This window comes from Rhodnius prolixus, unplaced genomic scaffold (genome assembly GCF_049639745.1).
Source record: "Rhodnius prolixus isolate KJV_2025 unplaced genomic scaffold, Rpr scaffold_1, whole genome shotgun sequence".
Classification (NCBI taxonomy): Eukaryota; Metazoa; Arthropoda; class Insecta; order Hemiptera; family Reduviidae; genus Rhodnius; species Rhodnius prolixus.
The window spans coordinates 47,419,273-47,440,289 of record NW_027411581.1 but is presented as its reverse complement, the minus strand read 5'-3'; the positions used below and the strand labels follow the sequence as shown (position 1 = coordinate 47,440,289).

Below are 21,017 nucleotides of genomic sequence, written 5' to 3'. Positions count from 1 at the left end.
AGAGATTTAAGCTTGCGTTATATTTAATAGGATCAGATTTATCATGGAGTACTGTGAATATTATTTAAATGAACAGCCTCAGAGCTGGTCTAGAGATGTTAGATAAGAAACCAGATTTTGCTTAAGAAACCAATTATAGACTCTTCTAAGAATAGAATTTAAATCGCAATAACAACTTCAACAAAATATTTTGGAAAGAGGTTTTAATGTGTTTAATTATAAATGAAATTTTTTTTTTTTTTTTGGCTTCTTGTACTTTGTTTAATTATAAATCTAATTACGGGCCTATAAATATTACTAGGGTGGTAGAATACTTTTAACCAAGGATATTATAATGCGCAAATATTTTACAATTACAAGGAAATCCAATAGAAATTTATCTCAGTTTTAACATTAACAAATAGCGAAACATTTTCTGTTTGCTAGCAATCAATTTATTATTTTCCTTTGAGTAAATCATTTTCTAGTAGTGGAGCAATCAACTTGATTTGTTAAAGTGCACATGATTCGATACAGATAACACTGTCTAATGATTGAACTGAGAGAATTTTCCATTACTTCATTTATTATAAAGTCAAGGCAAAGTGCTCTAAGTAAGTCATTCATATTACCTTCTATAATTCGCTCTATCAAGAAATTACCTGACAGTCACACTCTATGAATTTTAAAATTCTTTTGTCAAACAATCACAGAAATCAATAACATACTTTATTTAAAAAAGAATCACTTCCACTAGCATTCCCAATTCTTTTAACCCAGAGCTTTCATCTTCTTGATTCTTGATCTGCTAGTTTTGGGTTTTATCTCTTCTTCCTTTGGCACTACGGCCCTTGTAGGACCTTGGCCTCCTTAACCAGATTAGACCAGCCCTCTCGATCGACTGCCTTTCTTCTCCATTGGTGAATCTGCATCTTTTGGAGGTCATCCTCCACATCTTGTAGCCAACGGAGTCGCGGTCTCTTCCCCCCAGGATGTCCTTCAAAAGCTTTGCGTGGACCTCTCCCACGATCCATTCTTTCTAGGTGCCCCAACCATCTCAGTCTTCCAACTTTAATAGCGGTCACCACCACCAGGACTGCATCCTTATCGGTACGATTAAATTCAGAAAGTCATGAGATTTTATTAATTTTTCAAAATTGATTCTGCCATCGTCGGTAAGTGCAAAAAATAATATCAATAGAGTGCTCATTCTCCTCTAATTTTATGTGTGGGAAGCCATCTTGCCTTTAGTGAGGGGCAGCCCAAAGCAATCCTCTTTTTCATACCTTTTTTCACAAACAGTTCCCAGGTTCACAAACCTTTTCCCAGGTATGCTTAGTAAGATTCCAGAGAGGAAGATCCATGATAATGCTTTGTTATTTCTGAGATCCCCACTAAGGGGATTAACGGCCACTCCATGTCTTGTCGATGGTTATGTGGACTTAATGGCTCTAGTGAATTTAAGCCAGTGCTATCTCAATTATGATGTTTTCACTTCTTATAAAGGTTGTTAATAATATCTCATTAGAAAATGCAATACTATTTTTCTTTAAAAAAAATTGTCAGAGAAAAATGATCGAAAAAATAATTTTTAAAGGGTGATTCGCAAGATTTTCTTATATTAATTTGGGCAATAAGGGCTCTAGTAGAACTAGAAGCTCAGCAGCTATTGAAGTAGGAAAAGAAACAATAACGTCCAAGAAAAATTAGAAGAGTAACCGTAGCAGAAAGGGTGATAAACTAGAGCAACTTCTCTAGTAACGGCCACATCAATTTCCACCACTACAATTTATCTTCCGCAACACAAAGTTTTTAATATTGTGCAATATTTAAGCTTATTGCAGTGTCTTTAAATATAAAGAAAGGCGATTTTATAATATTAGGGGTTATTCTACACACTCTAATTGGTGGAAACGTTGCTAGAACTTTTGTTACGGTTCTAGAAAAGAAATGGATTCGGTCTACCAAACCGAACCACCTACTGTTTGAAGCAATTGAAATATAATTGTTGAATGAGGAATATTACGTTATTAAATAATTATATTGTAATTACGTATGCATAAATTTCAGCCAGCACTAGCGCTATAAAAGTGCATTTTTCTTTAAAATAAAAAATAATTCTCTTTTATATAATTCAATCATTGAGTTTTCGGAAATTCTCAATCCCTTATTTCTAATCTATTTCCTTATCACCTTTAATCTCTGCTATTCGTCCTACAATACTGTCACAAATCAGTTCTACCAACATTACTTTAATGATCCTAAACAAATGCCAATTTTATTAACGCCCCGGGAGGAATTCGCTGTTTTTTCCTGACACAATTATTGCGTAGCTACACAACATTATGGATAAAGGAACGTTTTATCACAAGACCAAAAACGACATAGGCAAAAATTATATGAATAAGTCGCTTTAAAGTTACTTTGGCAAATTTGTTGTTCAAATGCGTCGCAATCGAGTGGTTGGGCTATGAAACTTTTGAAACTTTGGAGATCGAAGGAGATTGTGGCGCAAAAAGAACTAGTAGGGGAAGCCCTCAACCTCCTTAGTAAGGGGAGGTTTCGTCTACTAGGTCCAAAAATGGGAAAAGGTGCAATAAGTGGTCTTGTGGCTGCGGGGCAAGGGCCCCGTCCTGCTTTCTTTTTCTATTTCAACTTTGGTAAATTGACTGCATCCCTATATTACTTGTAGATAATCACGTAAATTCCACATTATCTTTAACAATTAACAGTTTTTATTAGTTAAGCTTTAACTTAATGTACAAAATATACCAGAAAGTAGAAAAATATATTTATTTGTGCTAATTATTAAAATATAAACTAACTTAAAAGTCAAATATTTTAACACATGGCAAACGATCTCTACCATATGTAGCTGTGAGATTAAGAGCTAAAATTCTTACAGAAAAATAAATTGTCAATTTGTAATATGTAGAAATTAATTTTGAGGTGGCTGAAAAACTATTGAAGTTTCAAGCATCACAAACATAACATAAGCAAGCTGGTTTAAATGAAAACGACTCAGGAATTACTGATATTAGAGATGCGACCAATTTTTGTAAAAATATTGTAGGCGGTCAATGAAAATATAGAAACAATGAGCGAAAGTAATGATGATGCAAAACAGATAAATAAAGATGAAATTACAAATGTGCCAACGGAAAAAGTAGAACGCGCCGAATTGATCCAAGGAGAAAATAATACTCGTATAGAGCGAAGTAAGTGCTTTTCTTGAATACATTTCCTCGCATGGTTTTAACATTAAGATAGTAGCGAACGGATCACCTAAGTGGTTAGCGCACTAACTCCACACGGAGAGCCTAGGTTCGACTCCAAGTTTCTGGGCCCTTAGTATCTTTTATCAAGCTAAATTTAAAGTTCCCAATAATGAGAAGCGTAACATTCAATTTTCCGCATTTTAATTAATTTTCTATTTGTTCTTCCGGTAGGCAGGACTTGATTAAACGTTTAAAAATAAAATAAATAAATAGGTAAATGGGAAATGAGTTTTTAAAAGAGATAAAACTGAAAAAGTTATTTTTAGGTGTGATATCTGAGGTCTTTGGCATCAGAAGCCTTTTTCAGAGCACTGCCAGCCTCTAGTTAGTTTTCATAAAATGAAAAAATAAATTTGAAAAACAAATTAAGATATCCACGTCTTAATTTACTAAGCAAACCACTTTGGTAGAGAAATCTAAACTCTTACTTGCTTCAGCAAAAGTAAAAAGCCGACAATATCAAGAGAAAAATAAAATAACCATCGCAACAGTTTTATTTAAGCGTAAATATTGAAATACCCACTTTCACTAAACAGTTCATTCTCAAGGGAATATACAGGTGAACTTTGGCTAGTGCCCTGCCAGAGTGTTGCTACGCTGCACACATAATAGTTATATTTGATAGTTTTCTGCTCTTCGGTCCCCTTCAAGTTGATTCCGCAGTCGTAGTCTCTGATGTATGGTAAATATTTTGTTCATATAATAAACTGAAATTATTTATTTTGGCTTTCTCTCTTACTTCTAGAAAGGCAAGTATCAAATTTTCAAGAGGAAATTTTGGGTGTATTCACCGGAAATACAGGGTGTCCCAAAGTATATATATTTTTCTCGGAAACTAAAATAGCTAGAAAAAAACTAAAAAATACGTGTTCCCTTAGTTTTTTGTTAGAAATCCAAATTTAATTTGTAAATTTTTTTCGTGCTTCCAGAAGTAAGATACAGGCACCAACTTCATTTTTTCAAATGGGAAGGTGCGGTTTTTGTTTTAGAAATAGATTCCTCTATTTTTTTTTTAAGAAAAATTTACTTGAGCGATATTTTAGAAGTTATGAATGAAAACATGATTCTTATAAGAAATTTCAAATTAATAATATTATAACAGTTTTTTGATTGAATAAGAAGAAAAGTACTATTTTTTTTATAAATTTTACTCCTCATTAATGTTACAGATCATGCACAAAATGGCCTCCACAATTAGAGATGCATAGACATGCTCTTTCCTGCCAATTGTCCCTTACTGCCAAAGAAATAGATTCGGCTTTAACCGAGTTACAGGCATCTATTATTCTTTGCTTTAGTTCATCTACAGTTGCAATCCCGGCTTGATTCTGATACACCTAGAAATGCTTTTAGATAAGCAGAAATAAGGAAAGAAAGAAAAAAGTTATGAATAATCACCTTGTTTTTCAGGTATCCCCAAAGGAAATAGTCCATTGGTGTCAAATTCGGTGAACGAGGTGGCCACTGAATCGCCCTCCCGTGTCGATATAACACCATCAGACATGTAAAGAGATATCTTGATAGGCAATTTGATGGGCATGTTATATCGACACAGGTGGCCACCTCGTTCACCGGATTTGACACCTATGGACTATTTCCTTTGGGGATACCTGAAAAACAAGGTGATTATTCATAACTTTTTTCTTTCTTTCCTTATTTCTGCTTATCTAAAAGCATTTCTAAATCTAGGTGTTCCTGATTTAAATTTCCTGATTTAAAACCAATGTAGAGACAACCGAAGATTTTTTTAATGACATTTTGATTGGAGGAAATCGATAAGCGGAAAGTACGACTTCCCTCTAGACTGTCCTACACCATTTACTGATTTTTTCAAACATATTAATAACGATTTCAAGCAGATTCTGAACTTTAAGGGCTATGAACTATGAGGGTTAGTATAACGCTGACTGCTGAATAAAGTGCAGCATCATAAACTGCAACACCAACTAAACGTCTGTACTTCTTTAAGAGAGAAAAATTACTAACAATAAGGAAAGGAAATTTAAAGATGTTTGTTTGTTTACCTTCTCTTATTGTTGTTCGAACGTGGAAGAAACAGAAGTATAGACACTATATTAGTCTTGACAATTTTTCCTCAAAAGAAACATGTTTAAAATAATTCTCTAAACAAAAAAATATTTTTAGACTAAATCTGTGTTTGTGTTTGAACGAAATATCAGAGAAAGAGTTAGTTTAAATATACTCGTGCAGTGGACTCTCATACAGAGTCTAGATTATCCTGTTTGCTCCTTGTCCGTTAATGGATACTGTTCAAAGGCAGCCAGCGCACTGGAAAAGGTTTTAGTTTGCCCCTTAATAACAAACATATACGATGCACATTTCTACATCGCATTTTTATAAAATAAAAAGAGAATTACAAAGCACATACTGGATATTCCATTTTTAAATAACCTTCCTGGGCCAGTTATTTGCCAATATCCGTTACACGGCACAAGAGTTTTTTGTAAAGTTACTTTATTGCTATTATATTTTAAAATTCTCTGAAAATTTGTACAAACATTTCACCTTACTCTGAAAAGAGTAGATTTTTCGGGGAGATCACAACTCAGCCAACTGCAACTAATAACTTAATACAACTCTCCGTCTGTGCAATGAACCACAAACCAATATTTACAGTAGTGCGAGAATCTAGAACTCACAGGTTTAAAGACAAAACGGTTAATCGGAAATAAAACTTTTCCCCTTATCAACAGAACCTTTCCCGGTCCTACAAAATTATGTTCTTCCTTTAACCGGAGTAATGACAATGAAGGAAAAAGTGATTTAAAAATCTTTCCCAATAGAGCGCTAAATTTAATTGTAAAAGAAATACTGAACAAACTAGAACGGAGTTTTATTGTAGAGTCACCTTCTCACTATTAAACTATTAAATAATAAAGAAATAATCTGCTTTAATTGAACAAAATGAAACAAAATATTAAAAGAAAAACGACCGAGGGATAAATATGTAACGCATAAGGTGACCGGATTATGAACAAAGGTCAAATCGATATTGTATTTATAAAACTCAATTAAAGAGAATTTCACTACTTGTAAGGCAAAATAAAAAAGAATATTTATTTAAATTGAGCCCAAATTGCAGTTTTCGCTAATGATTCATAAAAGACAGATTACTGAAGCAATTAAAATGTCTCAAAGCATTAAAAATGCTATCATACTGATCTGACGTCCGTGGTAGACCTCAACTTGATGAGCAGTCACTAGATACATATATTAGTCTGTAATCCAAGTAGTTTTTGTTAGTTTGCTGGTACAGAAGTGTTGAGATCCAAAATTTCTAAGTTTTTTTTTTTACTTTATTCTGGCTCTTAACGGTAAAACAGTTGAAATTCTTTAGTCAAACCTTAGCGTACATGGAAAGTAGTGAAGCTCAAATGGCCGCTGCCGATTTGTGTAAGGAACATTATAGTTCATCCGGTAACGAGTTTATTGTGTAAAGCTCAGCCAGATCACCTTGAATAATAGAAATATAGGCAAGAAGTGGTATATTTCTGAAAATTGGGAAGATGGGACCGTTAAGGCATGTAAATATTGAATAAGTACGACTAGGTGAATTCTGTTGCTCACAGAGATTTGGAACTATGCGTTTTTCTTCACCTTATGAATTTTTCTTACTGAATTTTACACTTTCTTTTGAGCACGTATTTCTTTTAAATCTATTATTTCAGAAGTACTCAATTCAAAATGGCCATTCAAGAACTTTATTCTAAATTTTAAAATGATTTTTTCAGGTAACCGAGCAGACAGACAGTACATTCGTCCAGAGAAGTGTGTAACTTCCAGCGGGATTTGTACCTTTAAGAGCCAACTTTCCAAAATCTACTAAATGCTATATCCTTGTATCCCAGCAATTACCTAGTTTAAAACTTACAATTCTGAAAGGTAGAGATAGATTCCACTTCAAAAACATTTTCACTTGGTAAAAGTATTGGTAGATTTGGGGCTTCTTACATTCCTTTACAAGTTTCTTATCACAGCTACTTAATGATTATTTAAAACTGCACTGTTCTTCAGTGCTTTGTATGTTAGGTCGCTTTCAAGAATTTAAAGACGTTGGAAGATGTTTATATAAGTACAAGACGAACCGAATGTCGGAATTATTTTTAACTTTCCTATTAGCATTTACAGTGGTCTCGTTCTTAAACTAATAAAATTAGTTGTAAAAAAACAAAAACAAAAAAATCACCAGCATAATGTAAAAAACAGGAAAAGGCTACTTTGTGACCACAAAGTCAAAGGAATCTCAAAAATTAGAATGTTATAACCTACACAGCGTTTTCTTCCAATATTTGTTTTCTAATTTCAAGGAGAGTTCTTAGAACGCTGTGGATCAATTTGCAGATACGATAAACCTTGCATTTAAAAGGAAGAGATAAACAGGATTTGGAGATAAACATTTAATCTCAGAAATTAAGTTGCTTTTAGTGTAAATGAATAAACTGAATTGCAATCTGATACTCTCTTCCATCTAAATCCAATATTTACACCGACATTGGCGTTCATTAAACATTAATTGTTTTTTGTTTAAATTAAGATGATAGCTTGTTTACATACTACTTCTACAAAATAAATATATTCGAGATTTAGAAGTCCCCTCAATATAGACTCCAAGAAGTGGGTCCTAAATTACGTAAAACTTATCACTAATCTTTCTCATCTCTAGGATTTAAAAAGCCATAAATGCAAAATATTATAAGCACCCTTTGTGTATAGCAATGAAAATAAATGATGGTCCGTTGTGCAAGGAAAAAGAGTATCTGGAAGAATCAGAAGAGGAAGTGGAAGTACAGGAAGATAAATCTGATAATTATTCAGAAACGCCAACTGCGGAAAGTACAGAAGATTTTGAAACTAAGGATGATGATGATTCGCTTACCCTCCTGCAAGAGTTACAACTGTTTAACCAGGATTCAAGGGAAATAGATTACTATTTTCCTGCTGACTCTAGCAGAAGGAGATTTATTTTCGAAAAGTGAGTTTTTTTAAAATTAATTGAGCCGTATATTTGAAAATGTGGTTTAGACCCGCTGTGTTGGATAACATCACTATTTTGACCGTAATGTTTTATGTAGCCCTGACCTACTGAGTCAGCGAGTGTAGTGTGAAACGGACATTTGTCGGAGTTGAATTCTCTATACCAAACTAATTAATCAAACTCTGATAACAGATGAAACTCCACAACCAGTCAGGGGTGCAAAGAAAACGTGCGTACTGCGGTGGTTAAAAGCTGGATGCCCTATATTAACCAGAAGTTCATAGAATTCCTTCAGGAGATCAACTACGTGAATGAATGGATAGAATTTCTCCATCTTATTAAACTATTCTCAACAGTATAAACTCTTCATATGCTCAAATTAAAACACTTTTAATTCAATGAAATGAAAATATACTTCAGTTTACGGAAAAATGTTTAATAGTAAAAACAAGAAAATAAAATTCCTTTATGAAATATTTTGAGCAACCTTTAAAATAACCAGAAATGTACTACCCTTAATTGCAAACAGGGCTCTTATCCTAGGCCACACAAATTCTAGGTTATCTACATTATTAGGGTCTTGGATTTTAGCTTCTGAACCGAACTTTCATTTTATTGAAATAAATATATCTTAAAATAAAAGTAGCAAGAATGATGGTCTCATTTTTGTGGTCCCACAGAAAAATATAATTTTGGTAGCACATGACCAAAGTTCCATTTGAATTTGTTCAATTTGCCACATAGCAGAGATTTCAAGTAGAAACAAAAGAATCATTTAGTAAACAGCTAATTTTGTGGGGTTTGATTACTGTTTCGGTGGCTTGGGCCCCTGGTCGTTCCGGAATTCCGGGTAACTAACTTGCTGATGAAACGGTAAAGGAAGGAGCTGCGTTGATAACAATGACTCAGCCAATTATTCCTGTATCCTATCGTCGTTGTAGAACAGAGGTGGAGCAGTGGATTTTGAGGGGACACCGGAAACGGTTAAGGAAATTCTTGGCCTGCCTAAAACGGCTGTGGTTGGCTTCAGCAGGTCCCGGATCCGCCAATTGGTTCAGGCGTTTAGTGGACATGCGAATTTTGCGTATCATCTTTTTAAATGTGGACTTACCCAGTCGCCAGTTTGTGCTGGATATGGTGAGTCCAATGAGACTGCGTAGGTGTATGTCCCGTTTATTCTAAAACTAGATTCCTTGTCTTTAGCAGGTTCCCTACCGGAGATTGTGGCATCTGGTAATCTTAACGAACTTTCTAGGTTTATTCAGGTGCACTGGGCGATTGAGTCGTCATGCTCCCTAGTGTCCTGTTGCTACTTTATTAGTTTATTGTATTGGCTTCTAGCAATCTTTAGCCGAATTTGTTGGTCTTGAAGCCCGGTGCCTCTTTTGAGGTGAGAGGTGGGCGGGGAACAATGGGCATTTTAGATTGCCTGCGTTCCTTCCCCTTTTTGGTGGAGCCGCCCTTTGCCACAATCTAATCTAATCTAAACAGCCAATTCCTTGGGCAGCGGTTTACGAGCCAGTGATTCCTAATAGGAAGAAGTAGCTCATGTGAGTAGTTTTTTTCCAATTCTTTACACTCAAATGCCGAAAGAAATTAATGGAGAATTTGAGTAGCGGTGATGATCGCAGATTTGTTAGTAGAGTCTTGCGTTTAACTTTTTATTTTTTATAAAAACGATTTTAGCAAAGTATGAGCCCCCGCTCCCGTCCGCGACACCAAATTTGGTAGTTGCACGTTAAATCCACCTGAAAAAACAAACAATTATTCTACTTTTACCTCTAAAATGGGTTTTGCAACAGCACTATCTAAACTATACAAATTATCTCATACTAAAAAATACTTTTTTTTAATTGGTCTAACGCTACTAAGACCAGTTGAACGCAATTAACATAATTAGAGTACAGTCTGTTGGTCTTTATATTGGTGCTAAACTGGAGTGCAGAATAAATATACCCGGAAGACACCCAGGAATACCCCAGCAAGTATGTGAGTTCCCGTCAGTGAACTACTCAATATTCCGGACAGGACAAGGTTCCTACCTCCGGACTGCTCCTCTAACAAGTACACTCAATAACTTATTCCTCTCGCCAAATACCCTCTTTGCTTGTATATATCTTTACCAAAAACTGCCCCATACTCAATGCTTCAAGTTCCTAGCCGAGCTAAATTATTGTAAAAATATATATGGGCCCGAAGACAGTTTTTTTCCTTAAGCTTGCCAACAAATAACTTTTGACCAAGTGTCGTCGTTCGGAACAAACTGAAAATGTACTTTTCTATGTTATGTTAATCAAAATGAAGTAACACAGTATAATGAAACAATCAAGACCGTATACTGATCTTGTGCGCTACTTTAACGTGTTACCTTTCTAGCGGTAATGTAAAATCGTAAGCAAGTTATTGTGAAGAATATGTTTTTTATAATGATTATGTTTCGATGACGCAACGTATAAAGAACTGAATTAATCAATTAGAATAATGATATAATTCATGATTAATCAAAGGATTATCTTTTATTTTTAGGAGCCACAACTTTTTATTGTTGAAAGAAGAAATTACCAAATTCCAACAAGAACCAATATGGATGGTAATTGATGATTCAGATTCCTGTGGTGAACGGATACCAATACCTACTACAACGACTGCAAGTCTACAAGAACCTGTGAAACCGGAAGAGCACGAAGAGCAAAGACATTCTAGGAGTGTTTTTACCAATAAAAATATGTTAGTTGCTGAAAACAAATCTATTAAAGATTATGCAGAGGAAGAGGAAGAGGATAACAAGGCAAGAGTATATTGGGCTTCAGCGGGCCTCATTAAGGAGAAGCCAGCTCCATCGCTTTTGAGGGTGGATGTAAGTTTACAGATATTTTTGTTTTTTTATTTTTAACTGAGGCCCTGAATAGTTAAAGGCCGGAGAATTCTCAGTGTAACGCTGGCTTCAGTGCGAGAGAGCTTCAGTGAAAAAAAACTAAGGTCAGCAATACCTGGTATTGAAACACCCGACTTTCGAGACTAGAGGGCTGCCTTGAACTGTTTCCATTTTACCATAAATTTATTATTTTCGTTGCTGATTCCTAAAATCCATCGGACACTGTGCCGCATGAGGGTGTACTGACTGAATGTGTACTAGACAGGGCGCCTTGATTGAAAGGTGTCACATCAATAAAAATAAATAAATAAATTATATATCTGTAGTAAATTTCGTTGCAAAAAGTAAATCAGTAGTCACTCATTTTGTGGCATTACTTAAACCCAAGTTTCAGATAGAACCACTTCTTCAACTTTTAACAAATCAATATCTCTTTAATCAAGATTAAAAAAAAAAAAAAAAAATATGGTTACACCATGCTAGCAATCACTCTTCTTAGTAATTCATTTCAACTGACAATCTCTGCAGTTTACTGTCCCCCACCAATCACCAAATCAAACAAGAACAAATCCAACGATTTTTTCAATCCTTAGGGAGCTAGTTTTCTTTCCGGCGTCGATTACAATGTGAAGCATCCTCACTGTAGAAACAGAATGATATATCCTCGAGGTGCGACCCTCTCCAAAACTTTTATCTTTCAATAGACCCAGTATTCTATTTTCTAAATAACAAACTGTCCAACATCTCTGAGACAACTTCCTGACCTACTCGATTTCTTAGTCAGTTTATCATCCACAAATGTCTATACAGAAATACAAAAAAAGATTTCTCATCTAACCATAGACCTGCCTTACTGATCCTAGACCGAGCAACCCGTATCCATTCCACGTAGGCAAACTCGATTTAACGGACCAATTTTTTCTATTAAACCTCACTAGCCATAACGAATTTAAATTCCCTTTCGTCAGTGTGAAAACATCCTAATCCTTTAATTGAACACCTATCTACTTTCGCAATATCAGGTAATGCTCCAAGGAGATTGAACAGAAGATAGCTTCGCGATATACTCTCATCATGAGAGCAATTTAGTAAGTGTTCAGGATAGTGGAGTGACACCATAGGGTGCCTTCTCCAGTCCAATATCTTGATAATGTGTTATCATATATCATATTTTCTTGTTGCAATAATTTTTGCAGTTGTAAATTTCAATTAGAAAAACAAAACAGATAATAATAAATAAAAGACAAAATAAATAAATAAAATTAAAAAACGAAGGGGCTGAAATGCGCTAAGTAACAACGAGGCGGCACCAAAGACATTAAATCCTGTTCTTAAGTTTTTATAAATTTTGCCCAGTTTCAAAGATTTTTGTAAAATTCGATTTTCTCAATTTTCTTGCTCTCTTCCATAGCTAATTTAAGGTAAAAGCTATACTTTTTGTACTCATTATTTCCTTCTGTGTGGCCAGTAATTGCTTAGCATGTTAACAGTATGCTTCAACGTAAGAATCGATTTTACTAGTTAGCACCAAATTTCAACATTGCGAGGGATTCCCAGACAGAACTTTTAGAATCAACTTAAAAAAATTCCGCTCACCAGATATTTCCTTTAAATATGAATTAATAAAACGCCCGATATTTGGCCCACATTTTTCATTTCTTCTTATCCCCTTCGAAAGACGGCTTTCTTGAAGAATCTTAAGGGTTTTTTTTAGGTTAGAATATGTTTTATGAGAGCTAAAGCCATATTCCGTTAAAGTTATCCAACGAAATCTGCTGTGAATATTAAACGGCTCTAGTCCGAGTCTGGATTGTTGTCCTTGGCCACGGTTTGGGTTTACGGGTGGTGGTGTTTTCCTTAAGGGCAGCGAAGGGCCGCCTTTGCTCCTTCTCAAAGCTAAATAATAAAATGATGGTAATATTATAATTTAATTAAATTATCGTTTCATCTCAATTCTGTAAATTGACTTAACTTCCAACCATAAATTTAATTTCGTATTCAATTCACCGTGTTTTGTGGCAAAACTTTGAAAACTTCAGTTCCTTTTTTTTACTGAAACACCATTAGGAAATATTGTCCCACAATAAAATGAAAAAGAATTTGGCAATCTTTCAATATTATATTACATATGAAAAACGAGATTGAATAAGCTATAACTGTTGGGTATGGGTTGTTTGTCAAAAAGCATACTTTTAAAAACATTTGACTTTGAATTTCTTTTTATCCTTTTCAAATATTTGTCAAGTTTTTAGACGAATGGTGGATAAGTTTAACATACTTTAAAAGAAATTAAAAACATAAATAAATACAAACTTCTCTGATTCACTATAAAAAAAAACCTATCGACAAGTACCGGAATCAATTTAATAGTTAACACAAATCTTTACAGGAAATTTTATTAAATTCTTAGAAATAAAATTAATTCAGCCGACTGGAAATTGATTCATTTTTTTACTTTATATGAGGATAAACTAATTCAATTTCATTAGTTTAACTTCAACAATTTTCTGCACAATGCACTCTTTATTTCACAATTTCTAGTTACATAAATTCAGGTGACAAATTTATTTCAAGTTGATTCGCGAAAAAGGGTGCGTGAAAGTAAGATATTCTTTGCCATCCCAAAAATAAGAGATAAAATTAGATATATTCGCTAAATAAGGGGGAAATTGGAAAAGAAAAGCCAATATAAGAGGAGATGATGAGTAAAAGTGATAAAGAAAATCGCATTTAAAATGTAACTTGATGAAGCCAGTGAGAACCAGGTTGGCTGCAGTTTTGTCACCTCCTCTCCGAGTTGGTCTTATCTCTTAAAACTGGTGAAACGCAATTTCCTTTCAAGCTTAACTTCCTCATCCTATTCGACCGTCGTCACCCAAGCCCCCCATACCCTACCCACTATTATAGCGCCAAACATCTTTTCCTTTCACCCCAACGTGGAACAACAAGGAACCAACAGTTTTACTCGCTCATAAGAATAGCGTCGAATTTCCTCTCTATCTTTACTCTAAAACAAGTTGTTGTTAAGTTCACTTATACTATTTTATTTTTAGTAACCATTTCTTTTTTTTTTACTTACCTTAAATGTTCCCATAATTAACATCAAACCGAAAGAATAACCGTTACAATTAGATGCTACTAAGGACTAAATAAAATATATTCAGACTATTCTTAAGGAAGAAAAAAAATTACGACTCTACAAATTCAATCATCCACTGTGTAGGATGACAAAAAAATTAATTAAAAGTTCTACAAAAACGTTCGTTTACCCAGTCTGCTGAAGGCGAAAAAGTTCTAAATAAACCTTCACTTCCCCCGACATAAAGGATGCCTCTTACAAATCTGAAGGTCCTCAAGTCTGAGCGAAGTAGAAAATTTTACTCTCCGAGCAGTTAAGTTGATCAATAATTATTGAATTAAAAATTATCCGATTAAAATTGCTGTTAATTACTTTAAAGCTAGGGTAACATGATTAATTTTATATTTACTTTTTTTTTTTTTACTGAGAGCTTTTCCCGCGAAAACATACACCAACACGCGCACAGTGAGAGAGATCCTTTATCTTTATGTGCAAAAAGTGCGGCTTCAGTTTCAGGCTTATATCTATGACCTGCACTTGGTCTGAACAGAGCTGAACAGACAGCTGATTATCTAATTTGTACTTTCAAATCTTCCACCTCTAATTCATGTTTCAAAATAAAAAAAAAAAAGCATGTTCAGCTCCTTATAGAGCTTTATAATAGTAGCTTCATTGAAAAGTTCATAAGTTAGCTTTTGTAACTTAGATATCCTTTTTTTAAGAAAATAAATCTCCGTTTTTGTCTTTAAAAACGCACTACAAAGAGGATAGCAGTACCTTTTTCCAAATTTCTCTTACAGCCCAGCTTAAATCCATCCAAAACATGCAATTTTTCTTCAGATATACAAGTACAATCGATGAACATATAATTATTGTCTTTAATTAGGCGCTACGTAGTTTACAAAAAAAGTAACAAGAACAATTTTTGAAAAAGTCGTTTTTGCACATTTTCGGCATAATTTTTCCCGAAAACTAATTAATCTATGTTATTTCGAAGAAATTACAGTTATAAACGAGGATTTGCTCTACATTATAAAGAAAATTTTGGAATTTTATCTTCTATAGAAAAAAAGAAAAAAAATTGTTAAAGTTGGGTGTTTTTCAACGACACGCTTTCTCGTGCACTTTTTGACGATCAACCCTTACACAACTGTCCTACCGGACAGTTTTAATCTTGTTTAATAAAAGGCCAACGGGTCTGGCATTTCTGTAAAATGTCACCAAAATGTGGCGCAAAGTCAAGGCATTCTTTCTCATAAAAGAGGATAATGGAATAGTTTGAACAGAAAACTTAAGTTTAATGTTCTTATTAATTCTTTTGTTGGGAAACCTTGAGGTAAAATCGTATTTTACAATAATTTTTTAATTACAGCCAATCTTGTTCTTCTTCTTGTTGTTCTTGTTGTTACCTTTTTTGTAAACAACGTAGCGCCTGAACGCGTGAACCGATTTTCATGAATGAGGTGTCATTCAATTCGGAATTTTATGTAGATGTGCCTTTTGGGGGTCTCGACGCTGTACATCGAATGGGAGAAGAGTTAGCTCCTATTATGTAAGGCCCCATCCAAAATTATTATTACTAATTACTCTGCAAATCTCTGCCCGATTTTGGTAAAATTTGGTAGGATGATAGCGTTAAGACACGTGAACCGCTTTTCATGAATGAAGTGTCATTCGAATCGAAATTTTGTACAGATTTGCACTTTGAAAGTCTCGACGCTGTGCCTTATAAGGAGGGGAGTTCGCCCCACCCAAATAAGGTCCTTTCTAAAACTAATACCAATACTTCTATAACCCTTAGTCCGATTTTGATAAAATTTAGTACGAAGAAGCGGTTAAAGCTCCTCTACGTGGCTGTGACGTGCCATCATGCTCTTACTCCTACTAAGAGGAAGTACTGCAATCGTTAAAATTATCAATGAGTGAACCTATTTACGATACATCAATGAATTGTCGTTCGATTCAAAATCTTTGTCTGAATTCGCAGTTTATTTTTCTTACTCCTCTTAAAAGGAAGTACTGAAATCGCAGTTTAATTTTGCTATTTACGTACAAATACCTTCCTATTTTATTCAAAACGCTTTTTCAAAAAAATTGTTATTGAGGATGGTTTGGGGACCGCAACTATAATCATTCTTTAAAAAGATCTCTCCAGTGGTAGTTACGGTTCCGAATTAACACCTTATCAGATTATAATGATAGAATTGTTTATTCCAAATTTTAAAAAAATCTGTAAAAAAGATATGTATCTTTGTAAAATAGGCAAAAAGGAAAATCTATCCAAAAGGTACAAAAATCTCCTTAACAAAAACTTGACAGTTTAAAATGTTAAGTATAAGGGTTGATTAAACGCCAAAAGGTACACAAATCAGCAAGTACCCAACATTTCATTAATACTTCATTGATATTATTTAAGTAATTTTACTGCTTTAATTTTCATTAATATTTTTTAGAATTTATTAGATGTCACAGACCCTTATGCTGGCCAGTTCATTCATAATATTTTTTTGTTATAATTATGATAAATCATATATATGTACATGCATGTTAAAGTAGAAAAAGACAAAGTTAGAGTAGGCTACTGTCTTGAATTCGTCTTACCGAAATATTCGTGAGCACAAATAACACACAGTTAATAACAAGTAGATTATTCAACAACAATTATTCATTTCTCAATTGTAATTTAATTTAGTCCCCCTAATTTTACTTATAGTAAAATACTGGAATAATTAGCTGTCCTAAAAATATGCATATCTTATTTACTTTATATTACATATATACAACATTGTGGGATGAATACCTACATTGAGTATGTAATGGAAGAAAACTACATTATTTGCGATAAAGCCAGATAATTATTACCTATTATTATAAACGTTTGACTACTTCATAAAATAACAATTACTTTAATCGAAGAATGAACTTAAACCGACGATTTTTATTTAAAAATAAAAATAAATAAATTAAATAAACAAAATCATTGATATATGTTGGTGTAAGTTTTTTATAAAAAAAAGTTTTGAATTTTTTAGCCTCATTATTTTTTTTTTATTTTTTATAACGTTTATCTTTTTAACCTGTAATTAATAGTTTGATTATTATAAATAACTAGATATTAAAGTCAATCTACAGTGCTACTTGAACATATATTTTGTTGACAAAAATGGCCAGCATAAGGGTGACATATAATAAATTCTAAAAAATATTAATGAAAATTAAAGCAGTAAAATTACTTAAATAATATCAATGAAGTATTAATGAAATGTTGGGTACTTGCTGATTTGTGTACCTTTTGGCGTTTAATCAACCCTTATACTTAACATTTTAAACTGTCAAGTTTTTGTTAAGGTTATATTACCATTTTACTCAATTAAATCAATATACCTTACCACTTAAATTTTTGTGACAATAGTTTAAGTTAGCACTGCATTTCTCCTAAAACATTGATATTTCTCTCAATTATAGAGTTGGATGTTCTCTACAAATCACTAAAATTTCATTGATTTCTCATCGTTAGGAAACGAGATATTGTAGTTCCAAATCTGTGGTGATGTTAACTCTTGCAAACTTCAACTTCGTCTAACACCTCTACTGTCCTTGCTAAAACATGGATATTTCTCTCAATTATAGAGTTGGATGTTCTCTACAAATCACTAAAATTTCATTGATTTCTCATCGTTAGGAAACGAGATATTGTAGTTCCAAATCTGTGGTGATGTTAACTCTTGCAAACTTCAACTTCGTCTAACACCTCTACTGTCCTTGCTAAAACATGGATATTTCTCTCAATTATAGAGTTGGATGTTCTCTACAAATCACCAAAATTTCATTGATTTCTCATCGTTAGGAAACGAGGTATTGTAGTTCCAAATCTGTGGTGATGTTAACTCTTGCAAACTTCAACTTCGTCTAACACCTCTACTGTCCTTGCTAAAACATGGATATTTCTCTCAATTATAGAGTTGGATGTTCTCTACAAATCACCAAAATTTCATTGATTTCTCACAGTTAGGAAACGAGGTATTGTAGTTCCAAATCTGTGGTGATGTTAACTCTTGCAAACTTCAACTTCGTCTAACACCTCTACTGTCCTTGCTAAAACATGGATATTTCTCTCAATTATAGAGTTGGATGTTCTCTACAAATCACCAAAATTTCATTGATTTCTCATCATTAGGAAACGAGGTATTGTAGTTCCAAATCTGTGGTGATGTTAACTCTTGCAAACTTCAACTTCGTCTAACACCTCTACTGTCCTTGCTAAAACATGGATATTTCTCTCAATTATAGAGTTGGATGTTCTCTACAAATCACCAAAATTTCATTGATTTCTCATAGTTAGGAAACGAGGTATTGTAGTTCCAAATCTGTGGTGATGTTAACTCTTGCAAACTTCAACTTCGTCTAACACCTGTACTGTCCTTGCTAAAACATGGATATTTCTCTCAATTATAGAGTTGGATGTTCTCTACAAATCACCAAAATTTCATTGATTTCTCATCGTTAGGAAACGAGGTATTGTAGTTCCAAATCTGTGGTGATGTTAACTCTTGCAATCTTCAACTTCGTCTAACACCTCTACTGTCCTTGCTAAAACATGGATATTTCTCTCAATTATAGAGTTGGATGTTCTCTACAAATCACTAAAATTTCATTGATTTCTCATCGTTAGGAAACGAGATATTGTAGTTCCAAATCTGTGGTGATGTTAACTCTTGCAAACTTCAACTTCGTCTAACACCTCTACTGTCCTTGCTAAAACATGGATATTTCTCTCAATTATAGAGTTGGATGTTCTCTACAAATCACCAAAATTTCATTGATTTCTCATCGTTAGGAAACGAGGTATTGTAGTTCCAAATCTGTGGTGATGTTAACTCTTGCAAACTTCAACTTCGTCTAACACCTCTACTGTCCTTGCTAAAACATGGATATTTCTCTCAATTATAGAGTTGGATGTTCTCTACAAATCACCAAAATTTCATTGATTTCTCATAGTTAAGAAACGAGATATTGTAGTTCCAAATCTGTGGTGATGTTAACTCTTGCAAATTTCAACTTCGTCTAACACCTCTACTGTCCTTGAATTATCGAACTCTGGTAGTATTCTCAAAGTTACAAACAACACTGTTTTTTACTGGTACAGAGCTGTGCACGGTACAAGGAAGATGTAAATGCAAGGGAAGCCAGAACCTCAGTGCCATGAGCTTAGGTCACTTCCAACAGCGCTAATCTCTTCCTTAAGGAAGTTTGAACTCTTGCTTGCAGGTGGTATAAAATGTGATTTCCACAAGGCAACTTAAAGTTAAAGGAGTACTTATGATTGTTCAATGAAGGTGTGCGGTTTAGAAAATATTCAACTTCCTTTGTCATGAATGTAACTTTGATAAAAGTGATCAATTACATATAATTTTTCTAGGAAATTCCTGATTCGGCAAGGCCAACTTTAGCAAAACTAACTTCAAAGGAACTGCTAGAAATATCAACACAGCATGCTAGCATAACTAGTATGGTAATGGAAAGAGGAAATCTACGCCATAAACAACCTTTTGGGCTACGAACAGAAAGTAACAAAATATGCAAGAAAACTTCACATAAGAAAGGTTTTGTGAAGTTCTGGGCTAATTTCTGGCAAAATGTTAAGAAGAAAATGAAGAGATCTCGTTAAAGGAGGAAACCAAAGGCGCAGATAGAAGTCGAGCTACAAAAACTTGTGTGAAATTGTTTGGGAGAATTTTATTTAATTATATATATAAGTGTTACGCTCATAAATTTTGTCAATTTCTCCAATAATTGTTTATAATAATTCTTCTTGAATATTGAAGGGCAATTCCAAAAAAAAGGGCTTATAATTAAAAATGTATTTAATCATATTTGCAACAATTATTCCACAAATTCCCTGTTGAATGAAGCACTCCCTGGCTTATGTGCAAAAAGTATTTTTAAAAATAAATGAATTGCTACGAGCCAGCATTGGGTAAAACTAGCATAAATATTCTGGAAATTCAACTCAATAAAGTACTGAGATCTTGTTTCTCTTCAAATAAGTTTAAAATTTATGCTAAATTTACAAAGGTAAGCAATGAAATATTGTTAACCGTTATCATAATGTAAATTGACAATTAAATGGGTTTAGAACAATAGCTTTCAGAACAATTGCGTGCCGTACATTTTGATGAGGCGTGGATGACAACTGGTTTATTTCTCCGGACACACTTTACTGCACCATTCCTACCGTACAGATAGAAATCAAGGACACCAGTATTGAACTGCTAGGTCACAGATCATTTAGAAACATTTCCTCAGCTTCTACGCCAGGAGATAGTAACCCGAAGAACTAAATTACGGCCCCAAGTAAAAGTTGTTTAGAACCGTCTTGTATCTCTGAAATCTTCGTAAAAGTTGTAAAAAAACCGTCCTATATCCCTGAAATGTTCCTTCAGTCTTTACACGTTCTTCACAACTTCAAACATCTTTTCTTTTTTTTAAATCCCAAACATTCCAGAATGATTTCCGTACTAAGAATCTGATTTCGTATGTTCCTGCCAATCTTGAAGAACTTCTACATTTTTTTTCAAACATGGCATGTTTAAGTGGATTATTAAACACAGTCCCCCGACAGACCATCTCAAATGATATGACCGGAGAAAATTTGGCAAGGTCATAATTAATTAAGAGAAATGCAGTCGACTGCATTTTTTACTGATACTGTTAACTTGTACTTACTTTAATTATTTGCATTAACATTTAGGAAAAATGGTTATATGATTTTAATTTTCTAATTAAATAAATGTAAAGTAATTACCTGTT

The 21,017-nt window shown here is 33.7% G+C and overlaps 2 protein-coding genes across 9 annotated transcripts in view; one reads left to right on the top strand and one right to left on the bottom strand.

Moving 5' to 3' along the window:
• Nucleotides 1-21,017, bottom strand: part of Nmdar2 (glutamate ionotropic receptor NMDA type subunit 2) — a 691,809-nt gene that overhangs the window by 115,536 nt on the left and 555,256 nt on the right. The gene's annotated exons all lie outside the window — the stretch shown is intronic.
• On the top strand, nucleotides 2,839-19,979 carry LOC141461107 (uncharacterized). Of its 3 annotated transcripts, none has more exons than XM_074141818.1 (5): nucleotides 2,839-3,197; nucleotides 7,010-7,160; nucleotides 7,992-8,250; nucleotides 10,780-11,110; nucleotides 19,627-19,979. In XM_074141818.1, exons 3-5 carry the CDS (start codon nucleotides 7,994-7,996, stop codon nucleotides 19,873-19,875), a joined length of 837 nt encoding a protein of 278 aa, XP_073997919.1. In that variant the 5' UTR covers nucleotides 2,839-3,197; nucleotides 7,010-7,160; nucleotides 7,992-7,993; the 3' UTR covers nucleotides 19,876-19,979. The 3 variants fall into 3 exon arrangements, with proteins under 3 accessions (XP_073997919.1, XP_073997912.1, XP_073997927.1); XM_074141826.1 differs by lacking the exon at nucleotides 2,839-3,197 and adding an exon at nucleotides 3,853-3,939; XM_074141811.1 differs by lacking the exon at nucleotides 7,010-7,160.

What these genes read in the sequence shown, in the direction of transcription:
- LOC141461107 (XM_074141811.1), top strand. Translation starts at nt 3,077, where the DNA reads ATGAGCGAAAGTAATGATGATGCAAAACAGATAAATAAAGATGAAATT. An exon ending in AGGAGATTTATTTTCGAAAA is followed by an intron (nt 8,251 to 10,779) that starts GTGAGTTTTTTT and finishes TTTTATTTTTAG; the next exon opens with GAGCCACAACTTTTTATTGT. An exon ending in CATCGCTTTTGAGGGTGGAT is followed by an intron (nt 11,111 to 19,626) that starts GTAAGTTTACAG and finishes TAATTTTTCTAG; the next exon opens with GAAATTCCTGATTCGGCAAG.